Raw genomic sequence first — 19,810 nt, 5'->3', positions numbered from 1 at the left:
TAGTCAACATCTTCACTGAGGCGTATGAAAGAATGGGCCTTACACTAAACATCCGTAAGACAAAGGTCCTCCACCAACCTGACCCCACCACACAGCACTGCCCACCAGTCATCAAGATCCACGGCGTGGCCCTGAACAACGTGGACCACTTTCTATATCTCGGGAGCCTATTATCAGCAAGGGCAGACATCGACGACGAGGTTCAACACAGCTTCCAGTGTGCCAGCGCAGCCTTCGGCCGCCTGAGGAGGAGAGTGTTCGAAGATCAGGCCCTCAAATCTGCCACCAAGCTCATGGTCTACAGGGCTGTAGTGATACCCGCCCTTCTGTATAGCTGAGAGACTTGGACCAAATACACTAGACACCTTAGATCGCTGGAGAAATACCACCAATGATATCTCTGCAAGATCCTGCAAATCCCCTGGGCGGATAGACGCACCAACATTAGCGTCCTCGTTCAGGCCAACATCCCCAGCATCGATGCACTGACCACACTCGACCAGCTCCATTGGGCGGACCACATTGTTCGCATGCCTGACACAAGACTCCAAAAGCAAGCGCTCTACTCGGAACTCCTACACGGCAGACGAGCCCCAGGTGGGCAGAGGAAATGTTTCAAGGACACCCTCAAAGCCTCCTTGATAAAATGCAACATCCCACCGACACCTGGGAGTCCCTGGCCAAAGACCGCCCTAAGTGGAGGAAGCGAATCCGGGAGGGCGCTGAGCACCCAGAGTCTCGTCGCCGAGAGCATGCAGAAAGCAAGTGCAGGCAGCGGAAGGAGCATGTGGCAAACCTGTCCCACCCACCCTTTCCTTCAATGACTGTCTGTTCCACCTGTGACAGAGACTGTAATTCCTGTATTGGACTGTACAGTCATCCAAGAGCTCACTTTTAGAGTGGAAGCAAGTCTTCCTCGATTTCGAGGGACTGCCTATGATGATCAGAAGGGCCACTGCTGAGGCCGTGAAGGGGACAGTATCCTCGTACCTAATTCTCCTTTTCACATCCTATTTACCCCTGATCCTACAATCTCTTCTGACTTACAAGCCGCAGAGGGAGTAAGCATACTTCTCTTCTCCGTGCTCATCTAGTCCATGAGACCCACCTCCTGCTCCCTTGACCCTATTCCCACCAAACTGCTGACCACCCAACTTCCCTTCCTGACCCCCATGTTGGCTGATATTGTTAATAGTTCCCTCTCCTCAGATACTCGCCCTTCCCTTTCAAATCTGCCATCATCACCGCTCTTTAAAAAATACAACCTTAAGCACTCTGTCCTTGCAAGCTACCATCCCATCTCCAACCTCCCTTTCTTCTCTAATATCCTTTAATGAGTTGTCACCTCCCAAATTCATGCGCACCTTTCCCACAACTCCAGGTTAGAATCTCTACAATTAGGTTTCTGCCCTGCCACAGTACTGAAATGGCCCTTATGAAAGTTCCAAAGGATAACCAATGCGACTGTGACCAAGGTAAACTGTCCATCCTCATCCTTCTCGACCTGTCTGCGGCCTTTGATATGGCTGATCTCACCAACCTCCTCCAACGCCTCTCCTCAATCCTCCAGCTGGGCAGGACAGCTCTCGACTGGTTCCATTCTTATTTATCCAGTCGTAGGCAGAGAATTACCTGCAATGGCTTCCTGCCACTGCACTGTTACCTCTAGAGTCTCCCAAGGATCTATCCTTGACTCCCTCCTATTTCTCATCTACATCTGCAGCGGTCCAACAAGGTGGCTCACCACCACCTTTTCAAGGGCAATTAGGGATGGGCAATAAATGTTGGCCTTTCCAGCGACGCCCACATCCCATGAACAAATATATATGCTGCCCCTCGGTGACATCATCCGAAAGCACAACGTTGGGTTCCACATATATGCTGACAACAACTAGCTCTATCACACAACACTCTCCGCTGTATCTGGTTTGTCACACTGCTTGCCCGACATCATATTGGATGAGTAGAAATGTCTTCCAACTAAATCTTGGGAAGACCGAGCCACAGACTCTACCCCGCTCACTGGTCACTGTCTGAGGCTGAACCAGACCATTCACAACCTTGGTATTGTATTTGATCCCTAGATGAACTTTCGACCACATATTCGCTACATGACCAAGGTCGCCTACCTCCACTTCCATAACATCGCCCGACTCCACCCCTACCTCAGATGATGAGTTACTGAAAACCTCATCCATGCTTTTTGTTACCTCTAGACTTGACTATTCCAATGTTCGCCTAGCCAGCCTCCCAATTTCCACCCTTCATAAACTCTGCTACTCGCATCCTAAATCGCACCAAGTCCAGTAGACCCATCATCCCTGTGCTTGCTGACCTACATTGGCTCCCGGTATGGCAATGCCTCGATTTAAAAATTTTCATCCTTGTTTTCAAATCCCTCCTTGGCCTCACCCTTCCCTATCTCTGTAACCTCCTGTGTCAGCTGTGGCTCAGTTGGTGGCACCCTCGCCTGAGTCAGAAGGTTGTGGGTTCAAGTCTGACTCCAGAAACTGGAGCACAAAAATGTAGGCTGGCACTCCAATGCAGTACTGAGGGAGTGCTGCACTGTCAAATGTGGCATCTTTTGGATGAGACATTAAACTGCTCTCTCAGGTGGATGTAAAAGATCCCATGCCACTATTTCAAAGAAGAGCATGGGAGTTATCCCCAGTGTCCTGCCCAATATTTTTCCCTCAATCAGCATCATTAAAATAGATTATCTGGTATTATCACATTGCTGTTTGTGGGAGCTTGCTGTGTGCAAATTGGCTGCCACATTTCCTACGTTACTTCATTGACTGTAAAACAGTTTGGGATGTCCGGTGGTCGTGAAAGGCACTATATAAATGCAAGTCTTTCTTTCTTTTCTTCTATTCTCCAACCATACAATCCTCCAAGACATCTGCGCTCTTCCAATTTTGGCCTCTTGCACATCCTCGATTTTAATCGCTCCACCATTGGTGGTTGTGCCTTCAGTTGCCTAAGCCCTAAGCTCTGAAATTCCCTCCCTATATCACCCCACCTCTCTCTCCCCTCCTTTAAGATGCACCTTAAAACCTACTTCTTTGGCCAATCTATTGATCATCTGTCCCAATATCTCCTCATGTGGCTCAGTGTCAAGTTTTTTTTACTAACGCTTCTGTGAAGCACTTTGGCATGTTCTCCTACGTTAAAGTTGCTACATAAATTCAAGTTCTGGTTGTTGCCCCTCCAGAAAGCAAAACGTGGAGAGGAGGTGGAAGATGCATTTGGTGCTGGGGTCATGTTTTAGATGGTGGATATGATTTTAGACAAATTAGAGTCTAAGATAGAAGGTGAAGAACACGGCAATCTTATGAGCAAAATAAGGGGAGATCAGAATTGCAGGAAATGCAACAGACAGGATTAAGATCTGTCTTGAGCAATATTCCCTCTAATTTTTTTTAAACGGGCTGTGCGGGCCATTTAAAATTCATTGCATGTCCGTTTTTTCTATTTAAAAGCTAGTTCACCGGCTACGCACGACCTGCAGAGCGCTGTGTGGTCGCGCAGCTTAAAGTGAACATTGGTCTTGACCATGGATAAGGCAAAATCTCAGTTGAGCGAAAAGCCATTTCAGAAGCTCTGATGCTCAAAGTGTAGTCATCAGATATGATAGAAATGGAAGAGTTTAGAAAAAGGGATGAAGTCACTAGAAAGTAGGGTAGAAAGCTTCATAAGTTAAGTAGTACTTTTTAAAAACTTTTAATTCTCTTTGCAAATCCTTCAACTCTGTGGCAGCTTAACAGTGCCAGCATGATTCACTGTGTGTTATAATTGAATATTGAGAGATGTCTTCAACTCAAAGTAATTATAAGAACATAAAAACATAAAAACATAAGATAGGAGCAGGATCAGGCCATTTGGCCCTTCGAGCCTGTTCCACCATTCAATATCATAGTTGATCTTCTACCTGAGCTCCACCTTCCCGCACTATCCTCATATCCCTGGATTCCCTTAGTATCCACAAATCTATCAATCCCTACCTTGAATACACTCAATAACTGAGCTTCCACAGCTCTCTGGGGTAGAGAATTTCAAAGATTCAGAGTCCTTTGAGTGAAGAAATGTCACCACATCTCAGCCTTTGACCCTTAGTTCTAGACTCCCCAGCTAGGGGAAGGAGACATCCTCCCAGCATCAACCCTGTCAAGCCCTTTAAGAATTTTATATGTTTCAATAAGAACACCTCTCATTCTTCTATACTGTAGGGAATATAGGCCTAGTCTACTCAATCTTTCCTCACAGGACAATACCCTCATCCTAAGAATCAGTCTAGTGAACTTGGGTTGAACAACCTCTATGGCAAATATATCCTTCCTTAGGTAAGGAGACCAAAACTGTACACAGTACTCCAAGTGTGTCACCAAGGCCCTATATAATTGTAATAAGACTTCTTTACTCTTATACTCCAATCTCTTTGTAATAAAAGCTAACATACCATTTGCTTTCCTAATTGCTTGCTGTACTTGCATGTTAACTTTCAGTGATTCATGTACAGACACCCAGGTCCCTCTGAATACCAACATTTCCCAGTCTCTCTGAATACCAGTATTTCCCTGTCTCTCACCATTTAAAAAATATTCTGCTTTTCTATTTTTCCTCCCGAAGTGGATTCCATCTGCCATGTTCTTTCCTACTCATTTAACCTGTCTATATCGCGTTGCAGCCTCTTTACAGCTTACTTTTCCATCTAACTTTATATCGTCAGCCAACTTTGATACATTACACACTGTATGCTCATCTAAGTCATTGATATAGATTGTAAATAGCTGAGGCCCAAGCACTGATCTTTGTGGTACCCCACTAGTTACACTCTGCCAACCCAAATATGACCTGTTTATTCCTACTCCTGTCTTTTAACCAATCCTCAATCCAAGTCTATATATATATTAACTATACAAAAACAAAATATTGTGGATGCTGAAAATCTGAAATAAAAATAGAAAATGCTGGAAATACTCAGCAGGTCAGGCAGCATCTGTGGAGAGAGAGAGTTAACATTACAGGTTGATGACCTTTAGTCAGAACTATCCACGAGCCCTAATTTTGTGCAATAACCTCTTGTGTGGCGTCACTTTATCAAATGCTTTTTGAAAATCCAACTACACTACACACATCCACTGGCTTCTCCTTATCTACCCTTCTAGTTACAAACTCAGAGAACTCTTAACAGAATTGTCAAACATAATTTCCTTTTCATAAAACCATGTTGACTCTGCCCAATCATATTATGATTTTCTAAGTGCCTGGTTACCACCTCCCTAATAATAGATTCTAGCATTTTCCCTACTACTGAAGTCAGGCTAACTGGTCTATAGTTCCTTGTTTTCTCTCTCCTTTTCTTGAATAACAGGGTTACGTTTGCTACTTTCCAATCCACAGGGACCATTCTAGAACCTAGGGAATTTTGGAAGATCAAAACCAATGCATCCATTGTAGCTACCTCATTTAAAACCCGAGGATGTAAGCCATCAGGTCCAGGGGATTTGTCGACTTTTAGTCCCATTAATTTCTTCAGTATAATTTTGTAATGTCTGTGAGCGTGTAATGTTTGTAGCTCCACACTATGGATGTGGACGTATTGAGTACTGCAACTACAGTTAATAATAAACAGAACCAGGAAGTTCCGGAGACTTCCGAGAGCTGCCTGCCATGTTAGAAAGCTGTGTGTGCTTGTGCTCTGTGAATATATCATATTTGGCAGCGAGAAGGGATTTTTCGGATGATTTAAAGCTGAAATTTTGTTGGTGAAGGATTCAGCCAGCCGACACACAGACTTTGGAAGCTTCTCTGATTTTGGAAAAAGCTACAAAATCCGAGGTAAAAAACAAGCACACTGTCTGCACTGCAGAGTTTAAAATGGCAGCATCCGTAGCAGTAGTGGGACATTTGGATGAATATAGACACGACCGAGAATGTTTTAAGGTGTATGTGGACCGGCTAGAAATGTATTTCACTGCAAATAATATAATCGAAGTTCCAGACAATGCAGTCCAGAATCAGGCAATATTGGAACGGAAGTGAGTTATCTTCTTATCTGCAGCTGGACCTGAATTGTATGAAACCCTTGTAAATCTGCTTGTGCCTGACGAGCCAAAGGACACAATGCTTAAAGAGATTTTAATGAAGCTGGAGCAGCACTATAACCGCAAACTGTTAGAAATTGCTGAAAGCTATCATTTCGGGATACGGAATCAAAAGTCTGATGAAATTATCAGTGATTATATTGTAGCATTAAAAAAGCTATTCATTGTAATTTTGGAAACTTTCAAAACCGAGCATTGCGGGATCATTTTGTTTGTGGGGTAAAAAATGATACGATCAGAAGAAAGTTATTGACGACGGATGACTTGACTTTTGAGCTTGCTTGTCAGACAGCGAGGTCGATGGGCATGGCCGATCAATATTCCCGAGAATTAAATAATAATTACGGTCGTCAGTCAACCGAGGTAAATCGCCTGCAGGTTCAAAGTAAAAGGCGGTGGGGGCCCAAAGTCTCAAAAACTGGAAATTCTAACAGAGCGTTGAAGACAACACATTGCTCAAAGTTGTCCATAGTGAAGATAGAGTGTTTCTTCTGCAGAAAGTCTGGGCATCTTGCGAAGGCATGCCAACTGAAGGGTAAACCAGCTTTTAAAGCTATGAGTAAAAATCCCCAGAGACTACATAGCATGGAAGAACAACAACAGGATGTGGAGATGTTAGAGTTACACGACATCAGAAGCACGAGTTAATGGACAGCGATTTGGAAAGTATCAAAATCCACAGATGTTGCGGGATTCAAGATACCAATGGAAATCGACATGAGTGCATCATTGAGTGTCGTACCGGAGTCGCTATACCTCGACAAATTGCATGATATCCCATTGGAGAAAGCTAAGATAGAGCTGCGAGGCTACTCGGGAGAGAAAATTCCAGTGGTAGGTCGTATCACCGTACTGGTGAAATATAAGGATCAATTTCAGAACTTGCCTCTGATAGTAGTGAAAGGAGACATAGAAACATAGAGACATAGAAAATAGGTGCAGGAGTAGGCCATTCGGCCCTTCGAGCCTGCACCGCCATTCAATAAGATCATGGCTGATCATTCCCTCAGTACCGCTTTCCTGCTTTTTCTCCATACCCCTTGATCCCCTAAGCCGTAAGGGCCATATCTAACTCCCTCTTGAATATATCCAATTAACTGGCATCAACAACTCTCTGCGGCAGGAAATTCCACAGGTTAACAACTCTCTTGAGTGAAGAAGTTTCTCCTCATCTCCGTCCTAAATGGCCTACCCCTTATCCTAAGACTATGTCCCCTGGTTCTGGACTTCCCCAACATCGGGAACATTCTTCCCGCATCTAACCTGTCCAGTCCCGTCAGAATCTTATACGTTTTGATGAGATCCCCACTCATTCTTCTAAACTCCAGTGAATAAAGGCCCAGTTGATCCAGTCTCTCCTCATATGACAGTCCAGCCATCCCTGGAATCAGTCTGGTGAATCTTCGCTGCACTCCCTCAATAGCAAGAATGTCCTTCCTCAGAGAAGGAGACCAAAACTGAACACAATATTCCAGGTGAGGCCTCACTAAGGCCCTGTACAACTGCAGTAAGACTTCCCTGCTCCTGTAGTCAAATCCCCTAGCTATGAAGGCCAACATACCATTTGCCTTCTTCACCGCCTGCTGTACCTGCATGCCCACTTTCAGTGACTGATGAACCATGACACCCAGGTCTCGTTACACCTCTCCTTTTCCTAATCTGTCGCCATTCAGATAATATTCTGCCTTCTTGTTTTTGCCCCCAAAGTGCATAACCTCACATTTATCCACATGATACTGCATCTGCCATGCATTTGCCCACTCGTCTAACCTGTCCAAGTCACCCTACAGCCTCTTAGCGTCCTCCTCACAGCTCACACCGCCACCCAGTTTAGCATCATCAGCAAATTTGGAGATATTACACTCAATTCCATCATCTAAATCATTATATATTGTAAAGAGATGGGGTCCCAGCACTGAACCCTGCGGCACTCCACTAGTCACTGCCTGCCATTCTGAAAAGGACCCGTTTATCCCGACTTTCTGCTTCCTATCTGCCAACCAGTTCTCTATCCACGTCAGTACATTACCCCAAAACCATGTGCTTTGATTTTGCACACCAATCTCTTGTGTGGGACCTTGTCAAAAGCCTTTTGAAAGTCCAAATACACCACATCCACTGGTTCTCCCTTGTCCACTCTACTGGTTACATCCTCAAAAAATTCCAGAAGATTTGTCAAGCATGATTTCTCTTTCATAAATCCATGCTGACTTGGACCGATCCTATTACTGGTTTCCAAATGCGCTGCTATTTCATCCTTAATGATTGATTCCAACATTTTCCCCACTACTGATGTCAGGCTAACCGGTCTATAATTACCCGTTTTCTCTCTCCCTCCCTTTTAACAAAGTGGTTTTACATTAGCTACCCTCCAGTTCATAGGAACTGATCCTGAGTCGATAGACTGTTGGAAAATTATCACCAATGCATCCACTATTTCCTTAAGTACTCTGGGATGTAGACTATCAGGCCCTGGGGATTTATCGGCCTTCAATCCCGTCAATTTCCATAACACAATTTTCCGCCGAATAAAGATATCCTTCAGTTCCTTCTCACTGGACCCTCGGTCCCCTAATACATCCGGAAGGTTATTTGTGTCTTCCTTTGTGAAGACAGAACCGAAGTACTTGTTCAATTGGTCTGCCATTTCTTTGTTCCCCATTATAAATTCACCCGAATCCGATTGCAAGGGACCAACGTTTGTCTTCACTAATCTTTTTCTCTTCATATATCTACAGAAGCTTTTGCAGTCAGTTTTTAAGTTTCCGGCAAGCTTCCTCTCGTACTCTATTTTCCCCTTCTTAATTAAACCCTTTGTCCTCCTCTGCTGAATTCTAAATTTCTCCCATTCCTCCGGTTTGCTGCTTTTTCTGGCTAATTTGTATGCCTCTTCCTTGGATTTAACACTATCCTTAATTTCCCTTGTTAGCCACGGTTGAGCCACCTTCCCCGTTTCATTTTTATTCCAGACAGGGATGTACAATTGTTGAAGTTCATCCATATGATCTTTAAAGGTTTGCCATTGCCTATCTACCGTCAACCCTTTAAGTATCATTTGCCAGTCTATTCTAGCCAATTCGCGCCTCATTCCGTCAAAGTTACCTTTCCTTAAGTTCAGGACCCTAGTTTCTGAATTAACTTTGTCACTCTTCATCTTAATAAAGAACTCTACCATATTGTGGTCACTCTTCCCCAAGAGGCCTCGCACAATAAGATTGCTAATTAGTCCCTTCTCATTACACATCACCCAGTCGAGGATGGCCAGCTCTCTGGTTGGTTCCTCGACATATTGGTCTAGAAAACCATCCCTAATACACTCCAGGAAATCCTCCTCCACCGCATTGCTGCCAGTTAGGTTAGCCCAATCAATATGTAGATTAAAGTCACCCATGATTACTGCTGTACCTCGATTGCACACATCCCTCATTTCTTGTTTGATGCTGTCCCCAACCTCACGACTACTATTCGGTGGCCTGTATACAACTCCCACTAGCATTTTCTTGCCTTTGGTATTCCGGAGCTCCACCCATACCGATTCCACATCATACAAGCTAATGTCCTTCTTTACAATTGCATTAATTTCCTCTTTAACCAGCAACATCACCCTGCCTCCTTTTCCTTTCTGTCTATCCTTCCTAAATGCTGAATACCCTTGCTATCTGCGCAGTTAATTCATCCACCTTATTCCGAATACTCCTTGCATTGAGGCACAGAGCATTCAGGCTTGTCTTTTTAACACACTTTGACCCTTTAGAATTTTGCTGTAAAGTGGCCCTTTTTGTTTTTTGCCTTGGGTTTCTCTGCCCTCCACTTTTACTATTCTTCTTTCGATCTTTTGCTTCTGTCTCCCTTTTATTTCCCTCGGTCTCCCTACATAGGTTCCCATCCCCCTGCCATATTAGTTTAACTGCTCCCAAACAGCACTAGCAATCACTCCCCCTAGGACATTGGTTCTGGTCCTGCCCAGGTGCAGACCGTCCAGTTTGTACTGGTCCCACCTCCCCCAGAACCGGTTCCAATGCCCCAGGAATTTGAATCCCTCCCTTCCGCACCACTCCTCAAGCCACGTATTTATCTGAGCTATCCTGCGATTCCTACTCTGACTAGCACGTGGCACTGGTAGCAATCCTGAGATTAATATTTTTGAGGTCCTATTTTTTAATTTAACTCCGAGCTCCCTAACTTCGTCTTGGAGAACCTCATCCCATTTTTTACCTATATCATTGGTACCTCTATGTACCATGACAACTGGCTGTTTCACCCTCCCTTTTTAGAATGTCCTGCACCCGCTCTGAGACATCCTTGACCCTTGCACCACAGAGGCAACATACCATCCTGGAGTCTGCCTTACTAGGAAGAAATTGGTTGAGATCACTGAAGCTGGATTGGAGTGAGATTTTTCTGTGTGGAAGCGAGATTTGCATCAACGGATGATGTTATCAAGAAGTCGTAGATTTGAGGGCCTGGTCTTCAAACACTCTTTTCCTCAGATGGCCGAAGGCTGCACTGGCACACTGGCGGAAAAGAGTGTTTGAAGACCAGGCCCTCAAATCTACCACCAAGCTCATGGTCTACAAGGTGTAGTAATATCCGCCCTCCTGTATGGATCTGAGGCATGGACAATGTATTGAAGGCACCTCAAGTCGCTGGAGATAGATCACCAACGATGTCTCCGCAAGATCCTGCAAATCCCCTGGGAGGACAGGTCAATGTCCTCGACCAAGCTAACATCCCCAGTATTTTGAGTACTGACCACACATTCGATCAGCTTCGCTGGGCAGGCCAGATACGAGACTCCCTAAGCAAATGCTTTTTGCAGAGCTCCTTCGTGGTAAACGAGCCAAAGGAGTACAGTGGAAACGTTATAAGGACACCCTCAAAGCCTCCCATGGTAAAGTGCGACATCACCACTGACACCTGGGAGACCTTGGCCGAAGACTGCCCGAGGTGGAGAAAGTGCATCCGGGAGGGTGTTGAGCTCTTCGAGTCTCAACGCAAAGAGCATGAAGACGCCAAGCGCAGGCAGCGGAAGGAGCGCGCGGCACACCAGTCCCACTGTTCCCTTCCCTCGACGAATGTCTGTCCCACCTGTAATAGGGTGTGTGGCTTTCATGTCAGACTGTTCAGCCATCAAAGAACTCACTTAGGGAGTGGAAGCAAGTCTTCCTCGATTCCGAGGGGCTGCCTATGATGATGATATCAAGAAGTAGCCGAAGGTGTTCTGTGAAACAAGCAGTCCAATCCAAGGCTTCAAGGCGAGTGTCTGGGTACAGAAGGACGCCAGATCAGTTTACTACAAGCCACGTTCTGTACCATATGCACTCAAGGAGAAAGTTAAGCAAGAACTCAAAAGACTAGGGACTGAGAACATTATTTGTAAGATAGATCGATGTAATTGGGCGACACCCATTGTTGTTGTACCTAAGTCTGATGGTAAGCTAAGGTTGTGTGGTGATTATAAGGTAACCGTAAACCAGGTTCTAGAGGGTAATGCCCCCAATACATTGCCGAATATAGAAGATTTGTTCACAACACTGACAGGTGGTCAGATCTTCTCAAAACTGGATCTTACGAATGCCTACTTACAGCTTGAACAAGATGAGGAGTCCAAGTCATGCTTGATTATAAATACTCATTTAGGCCTATATCAATTTAATAGGCTACCATTTGGAGTGTCTTCCGCCCCTGCCATATGCCAAAGGGTGATGAACCAGATGTTGCAGTTATTGAAGGGGTAGTATGTTATTTAGATGACATACTAATTTCAGCACCAAATGGGCAAATTCATAACATATTGAATGAAGTCCTCAAACGACTGGAGAAGCACAGAGTACTAGTGTCTGCTCGTAAGTGTGAGTTATTTAAAAACTCAGTGGAATACTTAGGGTACAGAGTAGACAAAGATGGTTTACATCCAACCATGGGAAAGCTGGATGCAATCAGAAATGCACCCACTCCCAGGAATGTCACTGAACTTCGCTCATTCTTGGGTCTTTTGAACTATTATGGGAAGTTCCTACCAAATTTGGCTACAATATTACATCCAGTGAATAAACTACTGAAAAAACAGGTCTATTGGAAGTGGTCAAAACAATGCAATACAGCATTCAAGGAGTGTAAAAGCAAATTGGTAGAGAGCGCCATGTTAGTTTACTATGACGTATCTAAGGAGATTAAGCTAGCATGTGATGCCTCTCCGTATGGAGTTGGGACAGTAATCTCTCACGTAGCACGTAGTGGGGAGGAGAGACCAATTGCTTTTGCTTCACGCACTCTCTGTGCCAGTGAGAGTAATTATGCGCAAATCGAAAGGGAAGCTTTGGAAATAATTTTTGGGGTCAAGAAGTTCTACAAATACTTGTACGGTCGTAAGCTTACCATCGTTATGGACCATAAGTCCCTAACAGCAATCCTCCATCCAAAGTCCCCAGTTCCAACGTTATCTGCAGCCCGAATGCAGAGATGGGCTTTGATTTTGTCAGCATATACAAGATATTGAATACAGACGATCAGCTGATCACAGTAATGCTGATGCAATGTCTAGATTGCCTTCCCCATCACAAGTTATACCTGATAGGGAAGAAGTGTTTTATTTTTCATACATTGATGAATTGCCAGTTACAGCTGAAGAGATTGGTAGTGCAACCAAACGTGACCCAGTGATGTCAAAGGTGTATGATTATATTACAAATGGATGGCTAAAACATGTAACAGACAAAGATATTCATCCATTCTTCATTCAAAGGAATGAATTATCAGTCAATAAAGATTGTATCATGTGGGTTGCGAGAGTGGTTATACCAAATAAATTTAGGTCCAAATTATTAGGAGACCTCCATGACCAGCACCTGCGATTGTGCTTGACCAAGAGTTTTGCACGCAGTTATTTACGGTGGCCAGGTCTTGATAAAGATATAGAGTACATCGTGAGTCAGTGTACGACATGTCAATCAGCAACCACCATCAGTACCATTACATCCATGGAAATGGCCTCCCAGGGTGTGGCAAAGGCTACATATTGATTTTGCTGAGTTAGAAGGACAACAATTGTTCATTGTGATTGATAACCATTCGACGTGGGTTGAGGTGTTTCCAATGTGGAAAATAACAAGTAAAACATTAGACATTTTGCGAAGTTTATTTTCTTCATTTGGCCTCCCAGAAGAAATTGTTTCGGATAATGGACCACAATTTCATTCAGAAGAATTTGCACAGTTCACGAGTAAAAATGTTGTGAAACATACCAAGGTTCCACCATACCATCCTGCTTCGAATAGTGCAGCAGAGCGCACTGTACAAATTGTAAAACGTGCCCTCAAAAAACAAATGTTAGATCCAAATCCAAAGAAACGGCAGTTGTCATTGGATCACAAATTGGCTAATTTTCTAATTACATATCGTAATACACCTCACACAACTACTGGTAGAACACCAGCAGAGTTGTTTCTCAAACGACAGCCACGAACCAGATTCTCGTTGTTAAAACCAAATTTGGCACAGTCTGTAGAAGAGACACAATTAAGACAGAAAGAGAATCATGATCGGAGGTAGAGTAAAAGAGAGAAGTGTGAAATCAAACCAGAAGGTGAGAGTGAAGAACCATCACCATAAATGGTTAAAGTGGTTACTATGAAGAGTGGTGAGGATATGTGGTCCTCGCACATATTTGGTCAAGATGTTTGATAATGGACAGGTTAGCTTTGTTCATATTGATCATATTTTACCTGCAGACATGGAAGGAGTTGAAGGTGGGAATGATTCAATTATTTCTGACTCATCAGATAGTTTTGATATACCAGTAGCATATCCTACATCCAATGTACTGGAAACAAATCCAAGAGATAATCAGAATGCAAGTCTGAGTCCGAGTCAGGAAAACAAAGAGCCTGAAGTTAGAGTGAGTTCAAATGAAAATCAAGGAAATTCCGTGGAGGAAAACGTTCCTCAGGATGAGTCTCGAAGGAGTTTAGATTCGACACCATGTTTGGAAGGTTCTGTTCAAGAGCGAAGGTATCCTCTTCGAAACAGAAAACAAGTGGTTAAGTTAAATTTGTAAATATGGAAAAAATAAGTTTATATCCTTTGTTATGTATAAACATGCAAGTTATGTATGATGCTGTTATAATAACTTCTTCAATAAGGAGGGAGAAGTGTAATGTCTGTGAGCTTGTAATGTTTGTAGCTCCACACTGTGGATATGGACGTATTGTGTACCACAACTACAGAGTTAATAATAAACAGAACCAGGAAGTTCCGGAGACTTCCGAGAGAGCTGCCTGCCATGTTAGAAGCTGTGTGTGCTTGTGCTCTGTGAATATATCACAAATTTCTTTACTAATACTAATTTCTTTAAGTTCCTCATTCTCATTAGACCCTTGATTTCTCACTATTTCCAAAATATTTTTGAGTCTTCTACTGTGAAGACAGATACAAAGTATTCCTTTAATGTCTCTGCCATTTCCTTATTCTCCATTATAATTTCTCCTCTCTCTGCCTCTAAAGAACCCATGTTTACTTTCATTAATCTCTTCCTTTTTACATATCTATAGAAACTTTACAATCTGTGTCTTCCATTCTTTTGAACATATTGCCATTTCAATGGAGCATCATTACTGGAATACTGTAGCTATTTGGCGCAGTCTTCCTCCAGTCCTATCTGCAAAACAGTATTTATTTTCAGTTCTTTAAGAGTTGATAGCAGAGATATATATTAGTGCAAAAAAACAAACAGCCCACACAAAAAATGTCCAAATGCTCCAGGTTAGAAAGAGAAATAATATGTAGCCAAGTGGCAAGGGCTGTGCACACAGAATCTGAGCTACATTAAAACAAAAATGCCATAAAAATGTAGTAAATCTAATTTAACTTTCTTATTTATTCATTCAAGCAACCATCATACATAACTAATGTCAAAACTGTACAGTAAATATATAGGCAAAGCTCTATAACTTAAATTTGAGGCAGCTACGAACACAGAATTGTCAAAGCTCTTGCACTGAGATCAAGACAGTAACATTTTTCAAAATGTGTAAATTATTGTGCAGTGAAAGAGTGGTCACAACATAACTAAAATGAGCCTTTTTGACTAGCTAATAAGCAATGTAGAAAGATACATTCTAGTACCCATTTAACCAAAAGCTGTTGTACTACTCAACAAAATGAGTTAAACTGGTTTAGAAATAGAAAATGCTGGAAATACTCAGCAGGTCAGGCAGCATCTGTGGAGAGAAGAAACAGAGTTAACGTTTCAGGTCAATGACGTTTCGTCAGAACTGCAAAAAGTTAAGAGATGTAACACATTTTAAACAGGTGCCAAGGCAGGGAAATGGGGGAGGGGAGGAAAGAACAAAAGCGAACATCTGTGTTAGGGTGGAAGGCAGGTGTGATTGAAATGACAAAAGGGATGATAGTAGAAAGCAAAAGGAGAAGGTAATGGGACATGGTCTGAAATTGTTGAACTCGATGTTGAGACTAGAAGGTTATAAATTGAAAGATGAGGTGCTGTTCTCAAGCTTACGTTGAGCTTTGTTGGAACAGTGAAGAGGCCGAGGATAGAGAGGTCAGAGTGGGAGTGGATTGGAGAATTAAAGTGACAGGTAACTTGAAGCTCAACGTCACGCTTACGGACTGAATGGAGGTGTTTGCAAAGCGGTCACCCAATCTGCGTTTAGAATCCACAATGTCGAGGAGACCGCATCGTGAGCAGTGAATACAGTATACTAAATTTCAAGAATTACAAGTAAATCGCTGTTTCATCTGAAAGGAATGTTTGGGGCCTGGACAGTGGGAAGGGAGGAGGTAAAAGGGCTGGTGTTGCATCTCACGTGCTTGCATGGGAAGGTGCCATGGGAAGGGGAGAGGGTGTTGGGGGTGATTGAGGAGTGGACCAGGGTGTCTCAGAGGAAACGGTCCCTTTGGAATGCTGAGAGAAGATGTGTTTGGTGGTGGGATCACGCTGGAAATGGCGGCAGATGATCCTTTGTATGTGGAGGCTGGTGAGGTGCAAGGTGAGGACAAGGGAAACCCTATCGTGGTTCTGGAAGGGATAGGTTCTGCGAGACACCTATGTCCACTCCTCAATCACCGACCTGTCATCGACTTGAAATGTTAACTCTGTTTCTTTCCACAGATGCTGCCTGACCTGCTGATTATTTCCAGCATTTTCTGTTTTTATTACACAGAAAAGAGCTGTGGTTTTGTTTAAATTTTATCACAAGGAAATGAAATAACAGTCATTCTAATACCTTTTTGTACAGCTTCAGGAAGCGCCTGCAGCCACCAGAGTGACAGCTGATCAATTTTGTTTCCAAGTGTTGTCACCCGCTCGCTTTCTACTTTTAAAGCCTCGTCTGTCTTTTGGCATTCGGCTTCTAGTTGCTCCATCAAGCTAATGATTTCTGATAGGACTGCCCTTGCCTCTTCATGCAAAGCTGTAGTTTGGTCATATTCTACATAAGAAGCAGACATCAGCAATTACAAAGGCAATCAGTTTTGCCAAAGCCATTAGTCAAAGCAGTGAAATAGAATAAAGACTTTAAACACATACAAACAAGCTTCAATTAAAATTGGACTCTATGATTTAGATTTCCATACTATAAATATTATGCACTACATTTCATGGTCTCCACAACCCAAAGTTCCATGTAAGGTGGCAAAGCAACCAAAATGGTTGCCCATCCTACAGCTTCCTTGTCTCCGGTATCAGTTTGGCAGCACTTATTTGGACTCCAACCTGGCACCGCTTTCTAATCAGGGAAAGTTGTGCTCTGAATGGCAGTCAAGTTTTTGATGTCAACAAAAATCTGAGTCTGAACTTAAATCACATTAGAATTTGCAGGAGGTCCAGTGAGCAAATCATTTCAACTTTAATTTTTTAATTCAAACAGTTCACTATGCATTCGTTATGTTTACACTGTACCATTTTCCAGATTTAGGATGTATCTGTATCCTATCCCGCACAAAGCCTTGTTCATGTAGCACCCCAGCCTCGCTAACTTCCCCCAGCTCCCAGTCCCCAACTCACTGAATTTAAAGTCCTCATTCCCATCTTCAAATCGCTCAATGGCCTTATTCTACATATCTTATGAATCTCCTCCAGTCTCTATCCACTTTCTATCCTTTAACATTAGCATTCTGTGCATCCTCAATAGGTGGCTGGGAAATGCACGAGTCTTTCATTTGGTGCCATTAAATTAAACATGCAGTGCAGAACGCGTTTTTCAAATCTTTGGCTTCCCGACCCCCACGCACCCGACCCGACTCCAAGGTAAAGATTCCGGCCAATGACTTGACAGATAAGGCTCAGATTCATCCTTTAAATGTCAAACTCATTCAATAGCTGTTCTCAACTTGAGCTTTTAATATTTCTTTTCTCCTCTGAGAAAAGTCTGACAAGTTATTCTATTCAGCTATAATAGTGCACAAGGTTTCTAGCAAATATCTTCATCTCACTCATCTCAAAATCTGGTGAAATATATTTCCAGTATAAATTCAAATGGAATGTCGGAGCTGGAACATAGGGCTGTATTTTCGGTTGTCTGTAGCCTCAGTTAGCGGCCAGAGAGGTCGTTAATGCGAGTGTTCGAGCTTAGCGACTGGGCGCGCAGCTTTTAGCGCCCCGATGGAAAAATCATTAGAGGCTTACCGGGGGCGCAAATCATTAGCACCTGACTGCTGATGATCACCGATCACGACATAATCCTGGTGCAACGTGTACGCTTGCGCCCCGGTCACTAAATTCGGTGCGTGCACCTCATTGAGTGCCCGCCAATAACAACGTCTGGAAAAACAGTCAGTACAGGTTTGCAGAGTTGTTAACTGGTGGCTATTTAAAGGGATAAGGAAGCACTTCCCTCGGAGGTCTGTCAGTGCAACATTTACACAGAGCACGGTGCGTGAGCCTCCGAGTTTGCAATGGCTGACACACAACAGTTCAGCGTTAGAAAAAGTAATTTGCAAAACTTTGATGGGTGCATTACTATGCTTCCAGCGTTGCATTGTACATGCTCTAGCAAGGCGGCATCAATAGAGAAGGACTGTTGGCCATGTCGGCAGCCGAAGGAGGACAGCCCCTAGACGTCGATGCAGGAGGCCATACCCACCATGGCTTCACGGCTGCAATGCTCATACCTGGACCTGTCCAAGGAGCAATGTGTCAGAAGGCTGTGCTTCCAAAAGGAGGTAGTTACAGAGATATGCAATCTCCTGCAGCAAGACCTGCAGCCTCACATCGGCACCAGGACTGCGTTACCCGTTGAAGTGAAGGTCAGGGTGGCACTCACCTTCTATGCCTCTGGCTCCTTCGAGGCTGCATTAGGGGATGTATGCAGCGTCTGACAATTCGCTCCATCCGCGATGTCACACAGGCATTCTGCACATGTAGAATGGACTTCATTATTTTTCACAGAACCAGGGAGAAAAAGGATGAGTGCACATGTGGGTTTGCCAGGATAGCGGGCTTCCTTAGAGTGCAAGGAGCAATTGACTGCAAGCACGTGGTCTTGCAAGCACCATTCCAGAATGCAAATGTTTTCAGGAACAGAAAGGGATACCACTCCCTAAATGTGCAGCTGGTGTGTGACCACATGCAGCGCATCCTCGCAGTCAATGCTCGCCATCATGGAAGCGCACATGATGCCATTATCCCGCGGCAGAGCACTGTGCCTTGATTTTCAGCCACCACGGGAAGGCCGAGCCTGGCTGCTTGGGGACAAGGGATACGACCTGGACACCTGGCTAATGAACCTCCTCTGCAAACCCACCACAGAGTCAGAGGTACGCTATAATGAGAGCCAAGCCACCACCCGCAACATTCTAAGAGCAGACAATTGGGGTGGTGAAGCAGCGATTCAGATGCCTGGAATGCTCTGGAGGTAGCCTTCAATACTCCCCTCAACAGGTTTCACTATTCATTGTGGTGTGCTGCATGCTGCACAGCTTGGCCATCATGAGGGCCCAGGCCTTGCAAGCACGCATTGACGACAAGGCAGAATGCAGGTGTAGCGTGGTCTCGGCCTACCATTCAATGGCTACTGCCACGTCAGCCATGGCCCGTGCCATCATGTTTGGGACCCAATGGTCACTTGTGGCGTACATCATCTGTTGGTATTTACCAAGGATGGGCTCGATGGACTCCTCAGACGCAAATGCAAAGGTTGAGGTGGCCTCCACCACACTCAAAGCAAGTGCATCCACGCTCGGCAGATGGTGGCCAATGCACCCATTAGCTCAGGGTGCATCTGCATCGACTCCCTGGACATAGCCTCCAAATCCAGGTGCTCATCTGCCTGTCTGTGAGTGTGAACAGGACTCGTGGGGCGACTTACGCTCCGGAGAGCTGGCTCCCAAGCTTCCCCTGGTGCTGGGCGTTGCTGCAGGCCACTGGGGCCCGAAGCCTCAGCTTCATGCAACCCCGGGAACATAAGAAATGAGCAGGAGTAGGCTATCTGGCCCTTTGAGCCTGCTCCGCCATTTAATAAGACCAAGGCTGATCTGATCATGCAATCAGCTCCACTTCCCTGCCTGTTCCCCATAACCCTTTATTCTCTTACCGCTCAAAAATCTGTCTATCTCCACCTTAAATATGTTCAATGACCCAGCCTCCACAGCTGTCTGGAGTAGAGAATTTCACAGATTTACAGCCCTCAGGGAAGAAATTCCTCCTCATCTCAGTTTCGAATGGGCGATCCCTTATTCTGAAACTA

General features: G+C 44.2%; 1 protein-coding gene across 6 annotated transcripts in view; it reads right to left on the bottom strand.

The window, feature by feature from the left end:
• Positions 1–19,810, bottom strand: part of LOC139275532 (coiled-coil domain-containing protein 178) — an 846,828-nt gene that overhangs the window by 782,310 nt on the left and 44,708 nt on the right. For all 6 annotated transcript variants that reach the window (XM_070892705.1, XM_070892709.1, XM_070892736.1 and 3 more), the window contains one exon: positions 16,352–16,555. In XM_070892705.1, coding sequence (XP_070748806.1) covers positions 16,352–16,555 — 204 coding nt within the window. The remainder of the gene's footprint in view (positions 1–16,351; positions 16,556–19,810) is intronic.

Source organism: Pristiophorus japonicus, chromosome 1 (assembly GCF_044704955.1).
Source record: "Pristiophorus japonicus isolate sPriJap1 chromosome 1, sPriJap1.hap1, whole genome shotgun sequence".
In the NCBI taxonomy this organism is placed as follows: Eukaryota; Metazoa; Chordata; class Chondrichthyes; family Pristiophoridae; genus Pristiophorus; species Pristiophorus japonicus.
Note: the sequence above shows the minus strand (reverse complement) of the source record. Positions and strands in the feature narration are given on the sequence as shown.